At 43.5% G+C, this 24,902-nt stretch overlaps 7 protein-coding genes across 7 annotated transcripts; 4 read left to right on the top strand and 3 right to left on the bottom strand.

The window, feature by feature from the left end:
* Nucleotides 1–65: 65 nt before the first annotated feature.
* Nucleotides 66–1,878, top strand: FSUBG_8798 (major facilitator superfamily transporter; the record flags this gene model as incomplete). Its single annotated transcript, XM_036687241.1, has 4 exons — nucleotides 66–274; nucleotides 333–839; nucleotides 898–1,595; nucleotides 1,646–1,878. 4 exons carry the CDS (start codon nucleotides 66–68, stop codon nucleotides 1,876–1,878), a joined length of 1,647 nt encoding a protein of 548 aa, XP_036535724.1.
* Nucleotides 1,879–2,839: 961 nt separating this feature from the next.
* On the top strand, nucleotides 2,840–4,251 carry FSUBG_8797 (OYE2-NADPH dehydrogenase (old yellow enzyme); the record flags this gene model as incomplete). Its single annotated transcript, XM_036687240.1, has 4 exons — nucleotides 2,840–2,947; nucleotides 3,005–3,476; nucleotides 3,529–3,802; nucleotides 3,855–4,251. The coding sequence occupies 4 exons, from the start codon at nucleotides 2,840–2,842 to the stop codon at nucleotides 4,249–4,251; spliced, it is 1,251 nt and encodes a 416-aa protein (XP_036535723.1).
* A 583-nt stretch (nucleotides 4,252–4,834) lies between these two features.
* Nucleotides 4,835–6,312, bottom strand: FSUBG_8796 (FAD binding domain protein; the record flags this gene model as incomplete). Its single annotated transcript, XM_036687239.1, has 2 exons — nucleotides 4,835–6,187; nucleotides 6,256–6,312. 2 exons carry the CDS (start codon nucleotides 6,310–6,312, stop codon nucleotides 4,835–4,837), a joined length of 1,410 nt encoding a protein of 469 aa, XP_036535722.1.
* Nucleotides 6,313–6,813: 501 nt separating this feature from the next.
* Nucleotides 6,814–9,895, top strand: FSUBG_8795 (C2H2 zinc finger; the record flags this gene model as incomplete). Its single annotated transcript, XM_036687238.1, has 3 exons — nucleotides 6,814–7,099; nucleotides 7,159–8,674; nucleotides 8,731–9,895. The coding sequence occupies 3 exons, from the start codon at nucleotides 6,814–6,816 to the stop codon at nucleotides 9,893–9,895; spliced, it is 2,967 nt and encodes a 988-aa protein (XP_036535721.1).
* A 1,473-nt stretch (nucleotides 9,896–11,368) lies between these two features.
* Nucleotides 11,369–13,298, bottom strand: FSUBG_8794 (general alpha-glucoside permease; the record flags this gene model as incomplete). Its single annotated transcript, XM_036687237.1, has 4 exons — nucleotides 11,369–11,505; nucleotides 11,605–12,282; nucleotides 12,340–12,588; nucleotides 12,665–13,298. 4 exons carry the CDS (start codon nucleotides 13,296–13,298, stop codon nucleotides 11,369–11,371), a joined length of 1,698 nt encoding a protein of 565 aa, XP_036535720.1.
* Nucleotides 13,299–20,623: 7,325 nt separating this feature from the next.
* On the bottom strand, nucleotides 20,624–22,519 carry FSUBG_8793 (monosaccharide transporter; the record flags this gene model as incomplete). The annotated part of the gene is made up of 6 exons (XM_036687236.1): nucleotides 20,624–20,874; nucleotides 20,920–21,582; nucleotides 21,691–21,700; nucleotides 21,751–21,883; nucleotides 21,952–22,327; nucleotides 22,414–22,519. The coding sequence occupies 6 exons, from the start codon at nucleotides 22,517–22,519 to the stop codon at nucleotides 20,624–20,626; spliced, it is 1,539 nt and encodes a 512-aa protein (XP_036535719.1).
* Nucleotides 22,520–23,018: 499 nt separating this feature from the next.
* FSUBG_8792 (ARCA-like protein) lies at nucleotides 23,019–24,643 on the top strand (the record flags this gene model as incomplete). The annotated part of the gene is made up of 6 exons (XM_036687235.1): nucleotides 23,019–23,042; nucleotides 23,106–23,242; nucleotides 23,306–23,346; nucleotides 23,553–23,731; nucleotides 23,785–24,481; nucleotides 24,528–24,643. 6 exons carry the CDS (start codon nucleotides 23,019–23,021, stop codon nucleotides 24,641–24,643), a joined length of 1,194 nt encoding a protein of 397 aa, XP_036535718.1.
* Between the last annotated feature and the right edge of the window lie 259 nt (nucleotides 24,644–24,902).

Raw genomic sequence — 24,902 nt, 5'->3', positions numbered from 1 at the left:
GTCGATGTCTCCAGTCTCCAACCTCTCACCTTCAACGTTCTCGCTTCTTTCCACAAAGTATCACCATGGCTTCGAACAACGCAGAAGATATCGCCGAGAAGGCCACTGGAGCCAAGCTTCAACACACTCAAAGTGCAACTTCTTACCGTCTCGGTGATCAAAAGCCTGTTGAGGACAGTGCTGTTCGCGACTTCTACGGCAGTGCTGTCAACGAGTCGTATCGGCTCAAGTCTGAGCTTGTTGCCCGCCATCTGACAGAGATTGGTACTGGAAAGTAAGTCTTGGGGAGCCAAAGTGAGCAGTCATATCCGTGCTAACAGTAACCCTTCTAGATTCCAATGGATCCTCTTCGTCGTCAACGGTTGCGGCTGGATGGTCGATAACTTCTGGTCTCAAGGCATTGCCGCCGTTCGTCCCCCGATCATGAACGAGTTCGATGACATAACTAGACTCAGCTTCAGTTCAGTGGCTTACTACGTCGGACTCATTGTTGGGGCCTTCTTCTGGGGCACTGCAGCCGATGTTATTGGACGCAAGCCTGCCTTCAACTCTACAATCTTCATCGGGGCCATCTTTGCTTGTGCAGTTGCTGGAGCTCAGGACTTCATCACCTTTTGCGCTCTGTGGGCCGTGATTGGTACTGCAGCTGGAGGCAATGTCCCAGTTGATAGTATCGTGTTCCTCGAGTTTGTCCCGCAGAGTCATCAGTGGTTGCTTGTCACACTGTCAGCATGGTGGAACCTTGGCCAGCTTATCGTGTCCCTCCTGTCATGGGTGTTCCTTGCCAATTTTGCTTGCAGCAGCCCTGAGGGTTGCCGTAGACAGGATAACATGGGATGGTAAGTAGTTCACCCTGAGCACTTCTGATACATCGGACTAACAGGATGACCTATCCAGGCGATACATCATGATCACTCTCGGCGGTATTGCCCTCGCCCTTGCCTTGGTCCGACTCTTCGTCTTCAAGATTCCCGAATCGCCCAAGTATCTCCTCTCCAAGGGACGCGACGCAGAAGCTGTCGAATCGGTCAACTATATCGCTCGCTATAACGGCAAGCCTGAGACTCTGACACTGGAGATGATGCAAGATATCGACCGTCAAATCTACTCGGCTGCGGTTGTCTCATCTACCGGCGAACCCGTCCACGCCATTCCGGATCAGACCGAGAGAAAGCTCTCTATGAAGGATATCCTCAAAGAGAACTTCAAAGACTTCAACATGAGTAGTTATCGCTCGCTCTTCTCCGGCCGCAAGATGGCTCAGCATAGTGCAGTCACGTTCCTGATCTGGCTTACTATTGGCATCGCCTACCCGCTGTACTTTGCCTTCATTACTTCTTATCTCCAGTCTAAGAAGAGTTACACGGCTAACTCATCGTTTAACCATACATACATGATTTACTGTATTGTTTCCGCTGTCGGAGTCCTCGGCCCCATCTCAGCAGGTTTCCTGGTAGAGACGCGTTTCGGACGCAGGTGGATGATGGCCATTTCTGCCGTTCTCACTGGCGTCTTTCTTTTTGCATACACAGCCGTTGGCACTGAAGCCGCCGACATCGGATTCCAGTGTGCCACAGCTATTCTTGGAAACTTTGGTAAGTCTCTCTTCTCACTTCTCTATCTTACACACTGACAAAATGTGCAGAGTACGCCATCATGTTTGCCTTTGCTCCAGAGTCCTTCCCTGGACCGGTGCGAGGTACTGGTACTGGTATTGCAGCTACACTTCTCAGACTTGGTGGCCTTGTGGCATCTTTTATCTCAACTTACTCTGGGTTCTCGGTCGTGCCCATTTACGCAAGTGCGGCACTTTGGATTGTTGTCGGCTTCTTCTGTCTTGGTCTTCCTTACGAAACACATGGACATGCCTCACTCTAGAGTCAGGATGGGAAACTTGTATGCAGAAACAGATATTATATTTCTTATAGATATTATCAATCTATATACTTTGAACTATACTTTAATGCAGAGCAGAGGATATTGCCTTTTACAGTCTTGTGTGTCCCTTTTTCGATGCTTCAACATGAGACTTTGAGGGCAATATTCTCTTTTTAACTTCTTTCACACTTAAAAAAAAATCTAAATAATTAATCGATATACATTTCACTCCAGTGAGTCTGACAGTGTGGAATAGCATTTGTATCAACCTTGCAAATAAGTCTATGTTTTATTTGATGACTTGAGTATTATTTCGTTGTATTTACCTCAATCCGGGCAAGAGGTAATGCATGTTGCTCAGTCTACTTCTTAAACTTGCAACCTTTCCAATTCAATATACAGATTCTAGCAGAGGAATAGGAAGCTTTGATTTTTAAGCAGATCACATAGTCCTGTGTTGTAACACGTCTTGCTTCACACGTCTCGTTCAAAACCCAAAATTCAAAATTTATTACCCGGGAGTGATAAACGTATTTGGCCCATAAAAGCTGGAAAGCAGCCTATCGGATGTTCTGTTGATTACCCATTGATGCTAACCCTTCTTTATCCTAGCTGTCTTAAACTTTCCGATCCTGGTCAGACCCACCCCCATTCTTGCTCCTCCCTGTCAACCTGCGTCTTATCAGTGGCCAACAAGAACCATGGTTGACTCCTCACATCTCTGTACCCACTTTCATCGTTCAAAGATGGGGGATGGGGTACCAAGAGTCCACCCATGCTTCGTTGTAATCGAAACAACAAAATGAACAAGGACAAAGTACATCGGCTACTAAAGCTTCAGCATCCATAGCTACTTGTTCTATCAATCTCAAGCGCAATCAGGCAACTTTCCAACAGCTTCAAGTTCCCTGAAAGCTTGTCACGTTCTCCCCCCCGATCTTTACCCGCTCCCCTTCCAAAGATGCCTATCGCAGTCACACCGCCAGCGGCGCACGCTGCGCTGAAGGACACTGTCTTGTTCTCTCCCTTGAAGCTTGGCAAGTTGACCTTGAAGCATCGACTTGTGCAGGTACGTAGTCAAAGCGAATTATTGATCCGCAAAGAAGGACTAACCATATCCTTCCAGGCACCCAACACTCGCATGAGAAGCGAATTCGAGTCCCGTGGAGTTTACGTCCCTGGTCCTCGTATGGTTAAGTACTACAGCGATCGCTCCAGTGACGGCGGTCTTCAGATTACTGAGGCGACCGACATTGCCCTGAACGCTAGTGCTTACCCCGGTGTTCCTGGCGTCTTTACCGACTCCCAATTACAGGGATGGAAAAAGGTAACTGACGCTGTCCATGCCAAGGGCGGTTTCATCTTCACACAGTTGTGGCACACTGGACGGGCGTCCTGTAGCGCGCAGCGAGGTGGTGAGAGGGCTGTGTCTTCTGGGGATCAGCCCATGCCAGGTACATATCTCGATGGCACTGATACCAAGGATGATCCTCCTCGAGCCTTGACAGTGGATGAGATCCACAGCATTACTGCCGAATGGGCAGCTGCCGCCAAGCGAGCCGTCGAGGTCGCTGGGTTCGATGGTATTGAGATTCATGGTATGTACTCACAGACTTTATGCTTCTACCTCTTGCTAACTGTTGGGATTAGGTGCCAATGGTTATCTTCTTGAGCAGTTCCTTCACGACAACATCAACAGCCGAACTGACGAGTACGGCGGCTCTGTTGAGAACCGATGCAGATTTCTGCTTGAGGTCCTTACTGCTTGTTGTGATGCTATCGGTGCCGACAAGGTCGGTCTTCGACTTTCGCCTTACAATTACTTCCAGGGCACGAAGGACAGTGACCCCAACACTCACTGGTCGTACCTCTGCACCCAGATCGCCAGTCTTCCAGATAACCACAAGCCTGTCTACGTCCACATGTAAGTCATACTCCACCATTAAAACACCGTCTAAATGACTAACGATAATCAGGATTGAGCCCCGTTTCGACGAGGTTCTCGACGAGCAGCAAAAGCTCGCTGCGCTTGCCAACGGTAGCAGTAAAGATGGCACTGCTGTTGAAGTTGGCAAGCAGGCAAACTCTCTCAACATATTCCGCAACATTCTCCAGCCTTCTGGCATTCTATTCCTAGCCTGCGGAAACTTCAACCGAGACAATGCTCCCACCAAGATCAAGAGTCAAGAAGCTGACCTGGTCGCCATGGGCCGACACTTCATTGCCAATCCTGACCTGGCTGAGAGATTACAGAATGGCTGGCCTCTTAACGCTTATGACCGCAACACCTTTTACGGTGCTGATCCTCCGGAGAAGGGTTACAACGACTATCCTTTCTACAACCCCTCACAAGAGGTGAAGAGTGAAGCATAAAGTGGGAGTCTCGGTGGAGGTCGGTTTTATAGACTAGATACTGGCATCGGTTGCCTAGCTGCAACGAATAAACAGATGTTCAAATGATTTAATTGATGCCAAAAGTGATAGAGAAAGGCTTGTCTAGTTAATTGTATCTAGGTGACTACTCGTCTCTGCAAAGATGAGTTGAAAGCGACCAACGCCGTTTGACGCCGTTCAATTGCAAAATCATCATCTATTGCTGCCATCATCTGCCATAGAGTTCATAGATTGTGTAATACTTTGTATTCTGGTTTATTTACCTTGCCGTTTTAAACTACTTCCAGATCCAACGTTTCTTGTATTCCCTCTGCCAGTAATACGTGATGAGTGCATTTGTAGAATCTGTTTATTCCCCTAGGCCAAGAATGCTCGATCCTTCTATAGGTAACTCTGCAAGGAACTTGGGGTGTTCTGGTTTCTATCGGAGGAAATGTGAGAATTATTGAAGCCGTCACGGCGTAGACCTTCGAACAGTGTTTAGATAATGCCATGTAACATTTGGAAATGTCTTATTGACTAACTAACAGTAACCCAGCCAGACAGATTACAATGCTTCTAATTAAAGACTTGCTCTCAGTGAACCGCCAATAGCCTCAGACCCGAGCTGCGAAAACTTCTCATCGACATCCTTCCACATATCATACGTCAACAACCACCGCCCGACTCCATGGTATCTCCAAGGGAAAGGATCCTCTCCTGTCTCCGAGGATTGCGGTATGATAGGATTCTCCCCACTCAGCCACTCTTCATCCCACTTCCCATACTGCCTAAAACGCTCATCCCGCTGTCTCTGCTCTTCGCCATCGGGCAGATGATATATCCACTGGTTGTACGTCCCTCTTTGTACAACCATTTCTGTGCGTTCTCGTCGACATGCCTCGTAGACAGCTAGAGCCTTAAGCTTTGAGGCTGGTGATTTATCGGTAAGCTTGGCGAGACAAAGTCCAAGGACCCCGCCGTCCTCTAGAGCCATACCCGCACCACTGGCGAGATATGGTAGTGTTGCGTGGACAGAGTCGCCAAGCATGGTGAGGGCTCCCGAAGGATGTGACCAAGTTGGGTCGAGGCCAGGACGGATGCATAATCTCCACTTGAGAACATCGTCGCAAAGGTTCAGCATCTTCCCGATGCGAGGGTCCCAATCGGCAAAATGGGCTCTCATCTCTTCGATGTTACCCTTGAGAGTGTTGCCGCTGTCAAGTGGAATATCATCTGGCACTAAAAGAACCATATTGAAGAGTTCTCCTCCCTTTAGTACATAGTTGACAGCGTGTTTATCAGGCCCGACCCAGTAGTTGACTTGGGGATCCTCCACGAAAGCCCTCAGGTCTGGGTCCTTTCTCATCTCGTCTGTTGACAGTAGCAGTCGGTATGCCAAGTCGCCCGTCAATTGTGGAGGATCGGACCGGCCGAGGAACTGCTCTCTGAGCGAAGAGGCGATGCCATCCGCCCCGACTACCAAGTCAGACTTCATGGTTTGACCTCCTTCTAGCAAAACAGTTGCATAGCTGTTGTCGGCCGCTATCTCGTAAGACAAGACTTTAGACCCGCAAAGAATCTTAGCTCCTAGCTCTTGAGCTCTGTCAAGAAGTGCTTTGTGCAGAGTCGCGCGGTGAAAATCGAGGAAAGGGTAGCCTCCCGAAGCAGCTGCATAACCGTGGTAGTCCATTTCCGAGAGATGATTCCCTTTCCATCCGATGAAGTTGCATTTTCTTGGCTTGGTGGCGTTTTTAACCAGCTCCTTCTCGAGGCCCCAGGAGAAAAGAACTCGGGCAGCGTTGGGGAGGACTTGGATACCGGCACCGACTTCGCCGATTGCTGGTGCAGACTCCAAAACCGTGACATCATGACCGGCGAGACGGACAGCGATTGCAGCACCGAGGCCACCGAGGCCGGCTCCTACAATTATTACCTATACACATATTAATATTGAAATGTCTTGAAATGCCTTGAGAGGTAGATGTAGAGACTTGAACTTACATGAAGCTTGCTTGAATCATCCCTCTCCATCACTTCCTGTATCTTGTAGTTAGGCATCTCGTCTCTAGGCTGCTGGATCTCAATTGGCAATGGGCAGAAGAGATGATACCGAGCAAAAGGTCTCTACACCCGTATTAAAGGCCTATGTGATGCAGTCTAGATCTGTGGCAAAACAGACACAAGTGGTGGTACGATTACTGGTTTGTCCGATTTACGAGGCCCATTGCCGATATGGTCGTGCCTTTACATTCTGGGTCTAGATAGCGATCGCTAGCTCAAGCACGGATCTTGAACCCGAGTTCCTTTTTTTACCCACTCACCCATGTCCGTTAGCATCCTCCCACTTATCAAGATAATGTGCGGGGAAAGCTGATAAGGGTGGGGATTTGGTAGCACTGTGGCGGAGTCCAGCCAAGCCTATCAGTTATCAGAGTTACACTACTAATCAGCCAGAGTTCAACGGCATTCGGCAATTCCTCCCACTCTAGAACCCAACCGTTCCCTCACTCTATCTCTCGTTCATCCTTAACATTTCCCACCTCATCCCACTCTACAGCCATGTACGGCCCCGAAGACGAGCTGTCCCTAGCGGTCGATGCGTTTCTTACAGAGGCCATGGGTCGCAAACAGACACAATCGCAGGGTCAATCAGAGACCTCTCGAAGAGGTTCTGCAGCCTCACAGCCCGGTCCTCAGAGTGACAAGTCGTTTGAGTGTACTCATCCAGGCTGTAGCAAGAAGTTCACGCGCTCAGAACACTTGCAGCGACATGCTCTCAATCACTTGCCGGGCGGTTCTTCATGTGACATATGCCGTGCACACTTCAAACGGCCTGATTTGCTGAGTGAGTGACCATGTTTTGTATAGCCGAGTCAATCAAAATGTGTTCTTACGTATCCAAAGGGCGACATATGGAAAGGCATCGCCAAAAGGATCTTGAGGCTGGAGGAACCGGCTTTGGCGTTCTCGATACACGAAAGAGATCCTGGGAAGCACCCGACGGTACGGTCGTTGAAAAGCGGCCGTGTCGGAACAGCAACACGAAAGCTAAAAGTGCAAAGGGTTCGGGACAGAACCCTCAAGAAACACAACAAGTTCCATCTCCAGAATCCGACCAAGCAGATAACGCAAGGAGTCAGTCCCCTGGGCTGATCAATTGGGGCCATAGCGAAGGCCAGTCAGTGCATGGAGTCGATCTTCACTCCTCATCCGACTTGCACATCGAAGACTCCATCTTTGTTCACTCAGCTGGTGAATTGGTTACAGATGACCATCTTGCAAACTTTACTACCTCAACCGACCCTTTCGATCACAGTGAAGGCATAGGCGAGTTTTCGTTCGACCAGCTCGACCCTCTACTTCTCAACGAATCGTTCGTGGATAACACGGCACTTGACTACACGCAAAACTTTCAGCCAGATACTGCCAGTTCCTTTAATATGCCCTATACGACTGCGTTGGACTACAGCTGGCTATTTAACATGAACTTGAACCCAACATCAACACCCCTCACAAAAGCCAACGAGCAGTATATCCCATCCGTCCAGATGTCAGAGCCCGTCCAGATATTATCACCAGACTCTATCAACAGCACGCGCCGTTGGTCGGAGTCGGTACATTCTCACAACAGCGATACCAGGCCAGATACTTCTGATCCACGAACCGCGGTCTTGAGCCATACCAAGACAACTTCGGGGAGCATTTCCAGTTCTAGAACTGAATCTACAACGCCAACCGTAAATAAAAGCACCAAACTACTGAGGCCCAACGTTGCCCACGATCAACAGGACGTTGAAGAACCGCAATTCAACAGGCCATTCTCGATGCTCGACAAAGGGCAATCGATACCCAAGATCGACGAAACCGTGCGCAAACGAATCCTTCAAGTCGTCGAGGCTGCCAACCCATCTTTACCTGATTCTCGTCACTCTGTGTGGGATGAGCCATTACTGTCCCGAGACTCCTTACAGACATACCTAGAATTGTTCTTCGTAAAGTTCAATACTGCCTACCCACTCATGCACCTTGCAACCTTTGATGTCAGCAGGACGGAGCCTCTGCTTCTCATATCCATCCTCCTGCTTGGTGCAACCTACTCCTCCAAAGATGCCCATCAGCTGGCTGTGTGCATCCACGACGTTATACGGCCTAGCATCTTTTCCCATGCTAGCTTTTCGGCTCGTGCAGAACTGTGGACTCTGCAGACTATCCTTCTGGTGGAATGCTTTGGAAAGTCTCGAGCTGGGCAGAAGCAGCACGACATGAGCCATCTCTTCCACGGACTTCTCATAAATCTCATTCGCAGATCTGACTGTCAGTCGGTCCGTCCACAAGGGCCGCCTGCTGACTGCGCCGGTGCAAAAGAGGGTATAGTGCGAGAGGCTTGGCGACGATGGGCCATTGCAGAACAAAAGAAACGGTATGTCGCTCGAGGGAGTCCCCTGATGATAATATTCAGCTGACATTTAACTACAGTCTCGCACTTTTGTGCTTCATGTGGGATACACAGCATGCAGTTCTCTTCTGTCAGAGTCTCTGCATGTCCGCATTTGAGCTCCGTCTTGAACTGCCTTGTAGCCAAAGGATATGGGAAGCTTCAGACCCAACATCCTGGGCTATGGCATGGCGCTCATCAGCCTGCAGTTCCCAGCCGGTCTACTACCTTCCTAGTCTCAAATCATACCTAGGGCCATCAGTACCACGTCCGAAAGCATTAACGGGGTTGTCTCATGTACTTATGCTGCATGGTCTGATGTCCATCGCTTGGGACATGCAACGCCGTGATCAAACAGCGCTCGGAGTGGTAGACGGTGACGGACCTGGATCTAATTGGCGGAAGCTCATAGGGAACGCTTATGACGCTTGGAAGGCGGACTTTGATGTTTACATCACCTCAATTATTTCTCGACTCCAGAATACACCTGAAGATCAGGCTAGAAGGAGCGAGTACGTGGCGTTTGCAACTGCATACAATGCTCTGTTTCATTCAGCACAAGCACTTCTTCATATGGAGTTCCTCGACATACAGATCTATGCTGGCGCTCGCCATATCCTGGGCCGACCAGTTCAGCAGAAGGACTATCGTCGATCCGCTAAGGCGGTCAAACAGTGGGCTTCAATAGCAGAACGACCAAGCAAAGATCAAACCTCAAATGCCGAACACAATACAAGAAGCCACAAGAGGCCAGCATCTGTGGCTGCATGGCATGCATCCCGCCTGCTTCATGAAAACACAAAGGTACTTACTCGTTCAGACGCAATGCAGCTCTTCCACGTCCCGTGGTGTCTATACCTTGCAACTCTAGCATGCTGGGCATTTTGCCACGGTCAACCCAATAGAGGAGGTATGCTTGACATGGACGATGATGCTGATGAGAGCGATGATGAGAGCGATGAGATCATCTGGAATCCACGAGGGGAAATGCATAACCTCGTGTCAAGAATGGCCCAGAATGGGCCTGACGGTATAGACGTGAAACCAGGTCAACAACGACAGATTGTCGGACTTGTCTGGACTATGGCTGAGACGCTGAGCAAGGTTCGGTGGGGGATCTTGCATGCTGGTGTTGTTGTGTTACGGGGGTTAATACCGCAAAGACTTATTAACCAGTATGATGAGCCTCATGATGATGCATTTTAAATTAGATACACTGCTTTTAATAGAAGTATAGCATACCACTACTCTATCAGCTAGTGATCAATATTATATACCTGCATTTAATTGTTTATTCCTCTCTTTGCAGTGACATCTCATTACATCTCCCTTAACAAAGGGCCGCCTGTCTATTGCGCACAGCAATATACAATAGAAGACTCGGCGTATAACTCTCAAGGCTAGATATAATCAGATTTATAAGGACCATATTGCAAATACAAGAGCTCTGGTGAATCCTGGTTTCTCCGACAGAATACTATTGCATTTATACTTATTATTATCATCATAGAAGTATATAGAACTCGGTCTCTTTCAGAATCATTTTCAGCTTTTGATCTAGAATCGTGTTGGCCAATTTAACTGCATACCTGCTTTAGACAGCGCACAGAAGTAAAACAGCAATCTTGTTTTATATAGTTGCTTATAGTAATGCTGGGCCTTATCAGACGAGAGGATTTGCCTCTTGATCGAGCCAATTTGACGCTACGCCCAAGACACTTGTGTAGAATTGCGAACCATAGCCGCGGCCTCCCGAGTGATTGACTAGTGATGTGCGGGCTGACGGCCTTGACGACGGCTACATTGATCATCACATTTAGCACTATCAACAGCCAAAAGCCAAGTGCAGCCCACAGTGGGTTGCCAATATACACGCAGTGAGGCCCCATGCTTTTATTTAGCATACTTATTTTCGCGTCAACAGCAATTCCTCTTTCTCTATACTCGTTCAATCAGCATGACACTGACAGCCTGTTCTCACTATCTAAGGAGTGAGTATTCACTGTTTCCTCCGACAGTGATAACTTCTAGTCATTTCTCTGAATCACAGCGGCAGTTCAGTATTACTACTTTTCAGTAAGTCCTCCGAATTATCTTTCTTTTATTATCAAGCAACATTATACTATCCCCGCTGTTACCACTAACTTACTACCTTCTAATATATTGCATTCTATAATCACTACTCAATCTACTCCCTCGTCACCTAATAATAACCTACGTTAAAATGTGTACTACCGTTAAGTGCTCATATATCTGCCGCCGCTGCCGTAGAACTCTCCATACGTGGGAGACAATCGAAAGGTGCACCTATGCCATACAGATCGGTGCGGTCCACCATGACCGCCCCATTCGGTACGACACTCCTGTGGAAACAACCTGGCATAACTGCCCTTCGTGTCAACGAGAATACGAAACGTATATCCACTGTCTCCGTCAGGGAATTCCTTACCCTACCCCTGATCCCCCCTTCCCCAACCCTCCCTACCAGGGGACTTAACCTAGAGATTAAGATGTAGTAGATCAGGTATATATATACGTATATAAACTAAGGAATAATAAAATTTCTACCTCCTTTTCTCGATATTAATGCTCCGAGATTAAGATTATGAGAAGATATAAACACTATAACTGCCTTTTCATAAATAACTAAAACTGCGAAGTACACAACCTAATGGCTCACTAGGAATAAGCCAGCCAACCATGCCAGGCATTCCTGACCCGTTCTGCCTTTGACATAGAGATATACGCCGAATTGGCAAGTCTATCTTGTAGTTCTTTGAACTTGGCTGTAGGAGCCCCCTTGTCGAAAAGGATATCTAATTCCAAGTATGATAGCTTCTTCGTTTCAGGAAGCCGAAAATAGCACCATATAAGACAAAGGAGAGATGTAGCAGCATACACCAGACAAGACTTACCACCTAGGTCCCATGCAGACGGGTTCAAAAGCTGTGGTGCGACAAAGTTATTAATAATAGTGAATATGTTATAAACAATCCTCGCGAGGGCAATGGTCTTGACCCGAAGCCTTGTTGAAGGTATCTCGGCCACAATGACATAGCAGGCCGGACCGATGGACATATTATAAGTAAATGTCATGAGGATGATCAGGGACCCAAGCGCCCAATTCAGCGATGAGTGGTTGGCCATGACGATTGACAGGGTGCCGCCTGTGGTGAGAATAAGCAACGCAGCCACCAAGCCGGCTAGGTAGAGCTTTCGTCGTCCAATTGTTGATAGTAAGATCCACGATATCATGCCGCCTAGAATGCCGAGTCCATACATTCCTGTAGCTAGAGTGAATGATTTGGTGGATTCGAAGCCTGCTTGTTCTAGGAAGTATGGGGCATATCCCGTCAAGGTGGCACCACATAGAGCTTGGCAAGACCAGGTAAGGCAGCACACTTCGGTCCTGCGACGGTTACAGCCTCTGAATAGATCTAGGAAGCTTGAGCCACCGTATCCTAGTTTCTTCTCTGTCGAATCAATGTGCTGCATAATCGCGATTGTATCCTCAATGTCAATGTGCTTGTTGCTCGTGAGTCTTTGTAGTGAATGTCGAGCTTCTGCTAGCCTCTCGTGACGGATTAACCACCCTGTAGTTAACAGATTAGTAAGAAGGCATAAGATACATCAAGTAGGGAGAATCTTACAAGGGCTTTCAGGGGCAAAGTAGATGAGGAACAGCAATGGGGCTGCCCATGCCCATTGCAGGGCAAATGGTAGGCGATACGACCAGTCTGATGTATTGTTGATGAGCGCGCGCAGTATTCCGGTGCCCATGAGCTGGCCAACCAGCCAACACATATTGACATTACTGAGGATGGCGGCACGGATGACTGAGGGTACTACTTCAGCAGCATAGGTCGCTGCCAAAGTTTGAATCACACCCCACGACAAGCCTTGGATAGTACCGTTAGTTTCTCGGATAATCGTGTATGCATGGCGCATTAAATTGAGAGGCGAGGACAGTCTTACCACAGAGAGCTTGGGAGGCAAGTAGCAGAGCGATGTTGTTAGCGAAGAAAGCCGGGAACACTGCAAGACACATCCACACAAGCGCGCCGATCATCATCTTGCGGTATCCAATCGCATATGAGATATAACCATGGGCAAGAAGGCCTATGATCTCGCAACCGACGGCAGCATTTTGAAGCCCCATTTGCCACATTGGCGAGATCTCATAGTCTGGCTCCCCAGCGGAGCCAGCAAGTGGTAGCTTGGGTTCTCCGTACCTACGTCTAAAGGACGGAAAGGCAAGGAAGCCGGAGATGAGTGACTTATCGTACGCCTCCATTACAACGGTAAGGAAGAGAAGAAAAGACCATATAATCGCCTTGGGAAAGTGTCGGCAGCAGCTCAGAAGAGTCATCTCTTTCTCGCTTGCCAAGCCGCGATGAATGCGTGCGCCGACACCACCCGAGCTTGTTGATCGGCGGGGGAGCCATATTGGACTGTCAAGGGCGTTGTGGTAAACATGTGAGGTCTGGGGCGCAAGATCTGCCAAGGGAGTTTCGCCGACGCCTGACTCGTGATGAGAAGCAACTCCTTTGGAAGTCATAGATATGAGCACGACCTCATCTTTGCTGGGATTGGCATTTGACAGAAACATTGTTTCAGCGAACCAGAGTGCGGGGTCCAAAGAGATGAAGATGCATCAGGGACATGCATTCAATGTTACATGGCCCTCCCCGCACTGGAAGGGGCATGGCGGTATATAAGTCCTCTCAAACTTGGTAGGATTTGAGTTTGGGTCTGATACAGGCACTACGGGAAGCCACAATTCGTTTCCCCGGACTCATTTTCCCCGGATTTCCCCTGACCTTTGCAGGAATTAGACAACGGCTGGGCATCACATGGCTGGGGAAATCGAGGTAGATCGGTTGATTGGGACGCTGATCCTTCGTAGAGGCCTGTGATCTCCTTGATGATGTTTGTGGCTACGAGCTGAACTACCAACTTGGCTTGGTGCTGTTCCTTTTAGGTATAGTACGTAGACTAACAGGCAAGTGGTTGTCGCTAGCTAGCCTGTCGGTTGTTGTTATTGTTGTTATTGTATTATTTAACGTCCTACTGGGCTTCCCCTAGCTAACCTTTACAAGGAGTAAAGAGACGTGCTAAGCTAGCTAAATTAAGCTATTTTACAGGTAGGCCAGGTAATAGCCTACTAAAAATAAGGCTTTATAAGGCTATGTATCCGAATTATAATAGAATCTTAGTAACTCCTTTGCCTTTCTAATTTTAAAAAGGCCTTATTTCTAGAGCTTAGTCTCTGTTAGCAGAGGTATATAAGTGTAGCTATTGCTGCCTATTTAATCCGATTATTTAGCAGTTAAATTATCTAAACCTGTTTTTTATAACTACTAGTAGTTATTTCCTTAGGTATATTAGCTTGCCTGCTGCTAATTAACTAGGTATGCTTTTATTAATTAAAAGGAATATTAGTATAAAAGAAAAAGAAAAGAGTATTTTTATTGCCTAGTTAGGCAGTTAACTTGCTTCTAGTATAAGTTTTAGGCCCTATTTAGCGAAGTTTTAGGCCCTATTTAGTATTATAGGCAGATCTCTATAAAAAAGCTTATTACCTCTATAAACTTAATAAAGTCTTAGTATTTTCTGCCTATTATTTAGTTAATTTCCCTTTAAGGCGTAGGTATAAGCCATGGCCTTTTATTAGGGGCAATTTTTTAATAATAGAAAAGATAGTTAGGTAATTTCTGCTACCTGTAGGAGCATTTAAGTAGGGCATTATTATGCTAAAATCTCTTATAGTAGTTAGTAAAGTCTCTATAGCCTGTTCTGGCTACTAGTAAATAGCATAGTAAGTATCTATAAAGGCTAAGCTTTTCTAGATATTTTAGTATAGCCTTAAGGCTAAGGTTCTTATAGCTATTAGGGATATTAATAGTCTACTAGTCCTTAAAATCTTTTTTTATTTTAGCTTTAGCCTATTTATAAATATAGGCTAGTATTAGTTAGGCCCTAGGTAATTCTAGAAGTTTATAGCTAGCTTTAGCTAGGGTATTTACTTATTTATTGCCTTTAATATTTATATACCTAGGGCACTATTTAACCCTAATAAGGCTATAGGCCTAAGATATTTATTAAAATTTAAGGAATATATTTTATAAGGAGTTTAAGGCATTTTACTATAACCCTTTAGCTACTAATATATTATCTAGGTATATAGTTATGCGGTCTTCTGGCTAGGCTAACTGTATAGCTACCTTAAGGCCTTATAGGGCGCCTATTGCCTCTATATTAAAGACCTCTACTTTCCTAAGTTACCTATTACCCTTACTAACTATTAGCCCTAATCAGTAGATTATATATCTATAGCCTATAGCCCTAAATATTAGCTATAACCTATTAGAGTATATAATTAGGTCTAGGGCATTAGTAAACTATAGCTAGGCATTAAAGCTAAGGGCTATGTATTTCTTTAGGTAGCTCCTTTTTAGTAGTAGGAAGTATATATGCCTTAGTGCTATAAGTTTAGGCTATAGTGCAGTAAGGAGGAGTTTCTAGGTATACTTAAGCTATATTAAACTGTATATTTTATTCCCCTTTATATCTTTTAGGCTATTTAAAGTAATAACTAGCAGGTACCTTTTATCTAATGCCTGTAGTTAAGTATAAAAGCGTCTTTATTTTTTTAGGCTATTTAAAGTAATAACTAGTAAATACCTTTTATTTAGTACCTATAGTTATATATAAAAGTATTTTTATTTTACCTTTAGTATTTATTTAGCTAGTAAAATACTACTTTCTTTATATAGTATTAAGGTAGGTATTATTCTTTAGACTAAAAGTATAGCTTATATTAAGTCCTTAAGGGCGCCTTTTATAAGCTATATTAGGTAGTTTGCTTTAGTATTAACCTATACCTTACTATTATTTCTATTAGCTACTACTAATATATACCTATAGTTAACTGTCCTTAGAGTGCTTTTTCCTGTATACTATGCTTTAAATATATATATTACTATAGGGACTGTATAGGCAAGTATAGTACGTTAAATAGTGTCTAGTTAGGGCCTATAGGCAGTATTAGAAAAGCCTTAAAGCAGACTAAAGACTATATAGGCTTTAGCTAACTACTTTATTATATAGTTATAAAAGGTAAGCTTCCTGTTAAACTATATACTAAGCTATTTTATTTTCCTTTTTACTTTTACTGCTTAGCCTTTATACGTAATAGTTAGGCTTTTCTTATAGTGCTTACAGGTAAAGTATATTACTTTTATCTTTTTAGGTCTAAATAGAATACCTTATTTCTTTCCCTTTTAGATAATTTTAGCTAGGTTATTAGTAGCTAGTTAGGCAGTCTTAGTAAGGGTCTTGCTAATTTATATTATAGTAGTATTATTAGTATATCCTAGTCTAATTACTAAGGCAATCTTTATCTTTACTGCTAGGTATATAAAGCCTATATTCCCTATACTGTAAATCTATATAATATATAGTATATATAGGATAGGCAATATAGGTAAGCCTTAGGGAAGGCTATAGTTAAGGGGGCAGTAGTTTATAGTAAAGTCCTATAGCCTAATCCTTACTAATCTATCTATTATAAAGGAGTATATTTACTAAACTATTAGTTCTAGCTAGCCTTATTACCTAAAGGTAAGTACTATTTAGTTCTATAGGGTTATATTAAAGGCTCTTTTAATATTAGCAGTAATTATAGTAACTATTAGTTCTTAGTTTAGGGCATCTTTTATAATATATATAAGGATAGCAGTAAAGTCTATAGCTAAGCGTTTTAGTAAGGTACTAAATTAGTTAGGGTATAATATGCCTTAGTTAACTATAGTATAGGCTATCCGTTTTACTATTAGCCTTTCTAAGCCTTTAGAGAGGCAGGAAAGGAAAGCAATTAGTTACCAGAAGCGCACATTAAAGAGGTCTCTTTTTCTAACTTTAGGTATTATTATTACTTTTACTAGCTTAAAAGCCAGTAAGTAATATCTAAGTATAAGGTATCTCTAATATAACTATAGTATATACTTCTTAATATATAGCTAGATAGCCTTAAGGATATTAATAGTAATATTATTAAAGCCTAGGGATATATTATTTATTAAGGTAACTGCCTATATTATTTCTTTTAGTATAAGTTTTATAGAAAGCTTAATAATTAGAGCAAAGTTAATAGGTACCTATAGGTTAGGTATATTATCCTCTGCTATAAATTAGTCTAGGATTATAGAGCGTAGTACTTCTATCTTTTCTAGCAGGCTAATATATACTTTCCCTTTATATTTAATAGGTAGTGCTTATACTTAGTTCTTTAGTTAGGTCTAGTGTATAATAGGCTAGATATCCTTTAGTTCCTAGATATTATTAATAATAGTAGTTTTACTACTTCTTTTAGCTTTCTATACTTTCCTTTAGAAGGCTACTTATACTAGCTAGACTTCTTTACTAAAGCCTAGTAGTTATTCTTACTAAAGTTCTTAGTATAGCTTATACTACTTATTATATTATTTATTTTACTACTTTATATATAGTATATTCTTTTAGGGCATTTAGCCTATATTATTAACTGCCCTTAAGATTAGGTCTTATAGCATGGTTACTATAGTATTAAGTTTTTTCTATATATCCTCTTTATCTAAAAATAGCTAAATATTATTTTATACTATGCTTACTATATACTATATATTTTCCTTATTAAAGATAGTAAATCTTATTAGTTAAAGGGGCTTAGGTTATATTACTAGTAGTATAATAGTAATAGTATAGTGGTTAGAGCTAGTAGCCAGGTAGTCTTTAATAGTTACTAAGGCTTTTAAAATATTTAACTATACTAGGTCTATAGTATTACTATATAGGTTAGTAGGTTTATTTAGGGGGTTAAGAAGTATAAGCCCTTTGTTTTCTGCCTACTTAGTAATATTATTTCTTTTATTTTTTATCTCTATAGCCTGCTATAAGTAGTATATAGTATTAAAGTTACCTAGGATAATAGCCTTATTATTAATAGGTCTTGCTATTAGTATATTTAGTGCTTTATTTATTTAGGGTTTATAGTAAAAGTTAGTAAGGGATATGTTTTCTATTTATACTGTAACTATATCTTTACTAAGCTTATAGTTAAGTTATTTCCCTATTAGCTAGCTAGTATTAAGGGTATATATTATAACCCTAGGTCTTTTTATTAGGTCCTTTTAGTAGTAAACTGGAGTATATATACTATATACAGTGTATTTCTTTATCTTATACTCTTTTCTTATAATAAAGGTTTATAGCTTTTATAGTATAATAATATTATAGCTATTACTATATACTAGGGCAAGTACTATATTATATAATAGCCTGCTTTTACTAATATTTACTTAAAAGACTGTAATAGGTTATTTATCTTTCTATTAGTATGTCTCTCTTAATATACTTATTACGTATAGGGGGTTAGTATTATTAAAGGACCTACTTATTTATAAGTCTGCAGGTTAGTAATTAGGGATAATCTTCTATATTAGATAGCAGTAGCTAGTATTAATAGTATAACCTCTAGGTTAGCTATTTTAAAGAGCCTGTGCCTTTCCTATTACAGTTTATGCAGTTCTTTCTTACTAAGTTTTCTAGTTATACTTTAAGGGGTTTTATAGGGCTTTACTAGGTAGTCTTTAAAGTCTGCCCTATATAGTCCCTGGCAGTTAGTGTATTAAATAGTATTAGGGTATTAGTATACTTTATTATTATATTCTATTTATTTATAATTCTTATACCTAGAGGTCTTAGTATAGTTAAATAAGGAGTAGTATTTCTAGTAGTTATTATACTATTAGGGTTAGGTGTTTTTGGTTAAGGCTTTTAAAAGTTAGCTTATACTAAAGAGCGTAAAGCGGGTTTATAGTTTCTAGGTAAAGGAGGTAATAATACCTGCTTTTCTAGTAATTTTATTAGATTTTCTTATAATCTGCGCTCTATCTAGGCTTTAATTTCTATCTTAATATACTTTATTAGGTCAATTCTTTTATTACTAATAAGTATATTTATAGGCATATCTTTAATAATATAGGTATACTATTTACTTAATTTCTCTATAGTGTCTATACCTATTTAGGATATAATATTACCTGCTATATTTAGGAGGGTATTCTTTATAGTAGTGCTAGTAGGTCTAACTACCTATTTACTTCTAACTTATTTTATATATAGAATATTAGTAGTTATAATTCTATATACTTTTATAAGCTTATCCTAGATAGTATATAGTTCCTAGCTTTATATAGGGAACTGGCCTTCTAGCTAGATAAAGATATAGTAGTTAGTGCTTATATTATTCTTACGTATTAGGGGCTTAATTGTAGTTATGCTTTATTTCTAGGGGTTATTAGTTATTCTGTTTATCTATTATTTAAGGATTTTTATATAGTTAGTAATATCCCTTTTTACTAGCTTTAGTACTATAGTTGCCTTATCCTATAACTTTATTTAGTAAGTAATTAGGCCTTATGCTAGAGTATTAGTATACTATTAGGTATAGTTTCCCTTACTTTTATAGAAGCTTATCCTAGATAGTATATAGTTCCTAGCTTTATATAGGGAACTGGCCTTCTAGCTAGATAAAGATATAGTAGTTAGTGCTTATATTATTCTTACGTATTAGGGGCTTAATTGTAGTTATGCTTTATTTCTAGGGGTTATTAGTTATTCTGTTTATCTATTATTTAAGGATTTTTATATAGTTAGTAATATCCCTTTTTACTAGCTTTAGTACTATAGTTGCCTTATCCTATAACTTTATTTAGTAAGTAATTAGGCCTTATGCTAGAGTATTAGTATACTATTAGGTATAGTTTCCCTTACTTTTATAGATATTCCTAATACTATTAATAGCCTTATAAAAGGCTATAAAGATATCTAGTTTAGTTTCTATCTTAGTATAAATATTTTTAGTATAAATATTTATAGTAGTATAGTTATAGCCTATAAGGTAGATTTTATTATTAGTAGTTATACTAATATTATTATTCCTTTCTATAGTATCTATATATTTAAAGATATTATTACTAGGTAGGCTTAGGGCTCTTATAGTAGGCCTATTAGGTTTACTTACAGTAACTTAAGGCATAGTAACTTTATTTTATTACTTACTGTATAGGGTAGTAAGAGCTATATTATAATTATTATATTAGGGGATTATTATATCTAAAAGAAGATACTTCTATCCTATAAGCTAGGCGTTTTAAGTAATAGATTACAGATTATAAGGCGTTTGCTATCTAAGGTTAAAAAGGCTGCCTGCTAATGTACCTGCTACAGGCAGGGGTATTGTAAGGGCGTCTGGATAGTTGGTTTGGTTCTGTATTTTGGTATTGCTAATAGCTTCCTTGGCAAAAGGTGCTAAGAAAGTGGTATGTAGGAGGGAAGTTGCCTGTGGCTAGCCTGTCGGTCCGAGAGCACGATGTGCGTCCAGGGTAAGAATCCTTCGGCCCCCTTAGCCAACTGATGATCGACTTAGTTCACCTCCTTGTGATGGATAATTAAATGCTCAATGTAGAAAACTAGACACTCTAATGCCGTGACTCGAGAAGAATAATTTCTGCATGTATATCGATTCTTGTGTCGGAAACTAGACAGTGAACGGTTAACTCCTTCATACATGGTAAAAAACATGATCGGGCCATTGCGGCCTTTACACCCCAGCAGCCCCCTGCGCTAGTGATTTGATAGATGCCATGATGCAAGCCCATTCAGCGTTAGTATGGGATGGACATGTCGGGATTGAGTGGTTGCACTTCTACACGAATTACTGTAATTATGCTTAGCTTCCGCTAAGTTCCGTCTGCTGATTTAAGCTCTTAGCCACAAGTCCCAATTGCAACCCCCTCGTACAGCTGATTATCTCCAGTTTTGAGGATGTTCACAAGGAATTATGTTATTAAGATCAGGAAATTGTTGAAGATATCTACTGAATATCTACCGTCAACGGCTCTGTCGCTCGTTGTAGACCTCGGCAAGGATACGGTCCTTCGTGGCAATATCTGCCACTCCAGTCCGATCCTTAAAAACGCTGTCCATCTCCTCAAGAGACTTTCCGTTAGTCTCAGGCACACTGAACCAGACCCAGACGAAGGACAGAAGACAGAATACGGCAAAGAAGACATAGGCGCCGAAGCCTGTTTCGCGCACAAGAGGTGGCGTAATGAGACCAATGATGAAGTTGTTGATCCAGTCTAACGAGGTTAGTGCTTATCAATTGATTGAGATTGGGGGCTTACTTGAGCAGGTGGAGATTGCCACACCCTTTGCTCTGAGAGATGATGGAAAGACTTCTGCTGGCATGGCCCAGGGAACAGGGCCCCAAGAGGCACCAAAGGCAAGCATGTAAAATAGGAGAAAAGCGACACTTGTCCAGCCTTCTGCAGTATGGCTGGGCCAATCATTCGAGAACTTGCCCACCAAGACAGCTATAATGAGATGCGGCACAAACATTAGAAAGCTACCCCAAAGGAGGATACCCCGGCGGCCGAAACGATCCATGGTCCATAAGCTCGACAGAACACCAATCAACTGCGTCACGTTGAGGACGCCCGACATGATTAGTTGCATGTCAAAGTCGAGGCCCATGGTCCCGAACAGGGTTGGTGAATAATAGATCAGAGCGTTGATTCCAGTGAACTGCTGGAAGAACATGAGGCCTGCACCAACAAGAGTTCGACGCCTACAGCCAGACTTGAAGCAATCTCCCCAGCTGACAAACTCAAGACGCATCTTTCCCATCATATCTGTCTTTGAAGTAAGATCAGGGTGTCGTTCGCGGAGGACGGTTGCTTGGAATCGGGCCTCGGCAATAATGTCCATCCATTCGCGTTGAACTCGTAGGTCGGATTCGGGAAGGGCGCGGAGCTTGGCGAGGCTAGATAAGGCTTCTGATTCGCGATCTTTGGAAGCGAGCCATCGAGGAGAGTATGGTAGGAAAATAGCGCCGAATCCCAATAGCAGGCCGGGGAGGATTTAAAGGAGGAACGGAAGTTGCCAAGACCAGTGACTGGGAATTCCCTGGAGCAGATGAGTATATAGCGGTGTCTGAGGAATGGGAGTTGGTTTACCTTTGTCCCGTAGGTTATCCAGAATGCAACAACAATTCCTATAACGATCGATAGTTCTTCAAAGACGAGTAAAGCACCCCGGATTTCAGGTGGAGAAATCTCTGCAATGTAGAGAGGCACCACCATCGATAGTCTAATAGATTCATGGTCAATGTAAAAGCTCGTGGAATGTTAGATGAAAACATTCTAGGCTGTACTCACTGTCCAATACCAATGCCCCCGATAAAGCGTCCTACAACCAGCATGGCATAGTTGACAGCAGCGGTCTGGAGAGTAGATCCAATCGTAAATACCACAACAGCAACCATCAGCGAGCGCTTTCTGGATATCCAGTCAGAGATCCAACCCTGGTTGATAGCACCTATAAATGCACCGAGCGTGATCATGGCGGTCATGAGGCCCTTCTTGAAGCCTGCGCCAGGAGCATCATCCGAGACTTCAGGGAAGCGATCGAGAAAGTGACCCATCACAAGCGTCACGGAAATGACACCTTGATCATAGCCGAAGAGGAGGCCACCGATCGCCGAAAAGGCGGCGCAGGCAGCGACGTAGGGAGATGAGAAAAGACCACGGAATCCTAGTTTGTCAGCTTATCAAAGCTAGTGGAATCTCAATTCATGCCATCATAATCATATTGAAGCCTAAGAGCTGATGGTAACTTACCGGAAGGACCATATGGCTCCAAAGAAGTGTTGATGCCAACGTGCTCCTCAGTAGTGGCACCGCACTCGTCAAGCTTGTCCCTGGCGGTATCGAGTCGCTTATCCATTTTGAAAAGGTGTTATAAGTAGATTCTGAATGTAGATGAGCATGAATAATCTCTGGTGATATTCGAGGGAGAGATCTTGATCTATTATAATTTATAGTCCACAATCTCGGCCTACTCTGCGACTTACGATCGACGATAATTAACCAATGAATTGAGGCGGGTTACGTTCGATCTCGGCAGTGACATGGATCAAATCATCAAACACGGGGTAGTTCGTGGGGAAGCGCGAGTCAGGCCTGTAGAGTTTTGGGTTAACAGTGGGACAAATCCTCTTCCAACAAACATCAAGGGATGGTCCGGCCTAGGCTCCGTGTTCTTGGGGGTTTAAGCCTATTTAGGTTAGAGCATCGGACTCTTTCACCCTTTTACGCAGAAACGGAGCATAGCCCCGACACTTCGGCCTTTTTTGCCTTTGGATTTATGTCATATAATCGGGGTAACCTGCCCCTCAAGATGAATTTGCACCCGACATCAAGCCCGAAATCTATTGTGAGAGAAGATGAGCACAGCTACTGCGTGTCTTGTAAGTGAAATGAAAAATCGGTAACCATGCCGAGATGCGACTTGCCACTCTGACCACCGTTAGGCCTGCAAGAAACAGCATCTCAAATGCATCTGGGGTCCACAAGTTGCTGGACGAGGTACACAGACATGCCTTCGATGCATTTCGTTGGGCAAAATTTGCGCCACAGCGCCTGTCTTTCGATTCAAGCACTCAACTACGTATGTCCACCCCCAGACTTTTGCGTGTCATTGCGATGATTAGAACGCTAAGATCCATCGCAGGTCATCACCAAATCAAGTCTGGGTCCCTTCCTCAAGACGATGTAAGTAATTACTATTCGCGCAGGCTTTCGCTGACGAGTCCAAGTACAATTCGTGGATGAGACGCCTGATGTTGAAGGTTACTACCTATCAGACTCGGAGAGTCAAAACAAATGGCATCAAGTTGAGGATAACACGCTTCAATCTCATAACGACCAACGTTCGAACTTTGGGTCAAATGCCTCTCCCACGTCTCACACTCGTACAGTCGGGCTTGTGGGCGCAGATGGAGCCAGTACAGTAGGCAAAGACAGTCATCGCGATTATGGCCCAATCCCACATGGTTCGACACTGGGATTGGCCAACGTAGGATCAGTACCGTACCCTTTGATGGAGAACCATGAAGTGAGATTGATGCAATATTATTTGACTTACATGTGCACATGGGTACGCCATTCTATCTTCTGTTTAGGCCATCGTGCAGTATTGATATATCGCAGTTCGATCTTTGCGATTCCAGACGCCACTTTGCCAACATTGTGCCACCTCGAGCGGCGTCTTGTCCGACCCTCCTCAATGCTATTTTCGCCTTGTCCTCCAGACATCTCAGCCTAAACGCGCAATACGACCCCTACGCCTCCGATCGGTATCATCAAGCCTGTCTCAGGCACTTGGCAACGATCTCAAACGACTCCTCCGCCCTAAACGACGACAATCTGCTCGCCGCGACTATTCTTCTACGGACTCTCGAGGAACTGGACGTTCCCCTCATCGGCACCGATCACGAAGGTCACCTGTTGGGAATACAGCTATTTATGAACACCTGCGATTCTACAACGACCCCCAGCAGCCTCCGGTTAGCTTCGTTCTGGGTTGGTATGAGACAGGAGGTAACGATGAGCTTTGCAAGTCAAAGGCCTGTCAAAATCAGGCTCGACCACGCATTCATGGACCGGTCTCTCTCTGAGGCCGATGATGATACATGGGCGAATCGCATTATTGTCCACAGCGCAGATGTTATAAACTACTGTTTTGGAAACACCGGGCCAAATAGACATCACTATCAGGAGCTAGTTGACTACGACCAAGCTTGGCTGCGAGCTCGGCCTGTGTCCTGGCTGCCCCTTGCCTATAGTGCTTCTGACGAGGCCTTGGGCGAAGCCTTTCCACACATCATTTACTTAAACCACGCTGTCGGTATGTTGTCGATTTTGATTGGAGGAAGTCTGCTAACGGACGTCAGTTATTGGTCAAGTCCATAGCATATTTGCTCGTATTCTCCTCATGTGCCATGATGACCGAGTACCACGAATTGGACCATCTGCTCAGCTAGCTCGCAAGCAAATCGACGTAGGTTAAGATGTACATTCCACTATAACAGTGTATTCTGACAGATTCAGGACGATATCCGGACCCAAGTCCGAGAACTTTGCGGGATAGCTCTCTCAAACCCCTCTACAAGACCCGCTACCTTTACGGCGTGCATGGGAGTGACGGCGTGTGGAGATCGATTTACCGAGAGACGGGACCAAGAAGCGTTATTGGATGTGTTAATGCTGACCCAGAATACCCATTCGTGGCCCACAGCATCAGCACAGGACCATTTAAAGAAAGCATG

Source organism: Fusarium subglutinans, assembly GCF_013396075.1.
Source record: "Fusarium subglutinans strain NRRL 66333 chromosome Unknown NRRL66333_c0000124, whole genome shotgun sequence".
NCBI lineage: Eukaryota > Fungi > Ascomycota > Sordariomycetes > Hypocreales > Nectriaceae > Fusarium > Fusarium subglutinans.
Note: the sequence above shows the minus strand (reverse complement) of the source record. Positions and strands in the feature narration are given on the sequence as shown.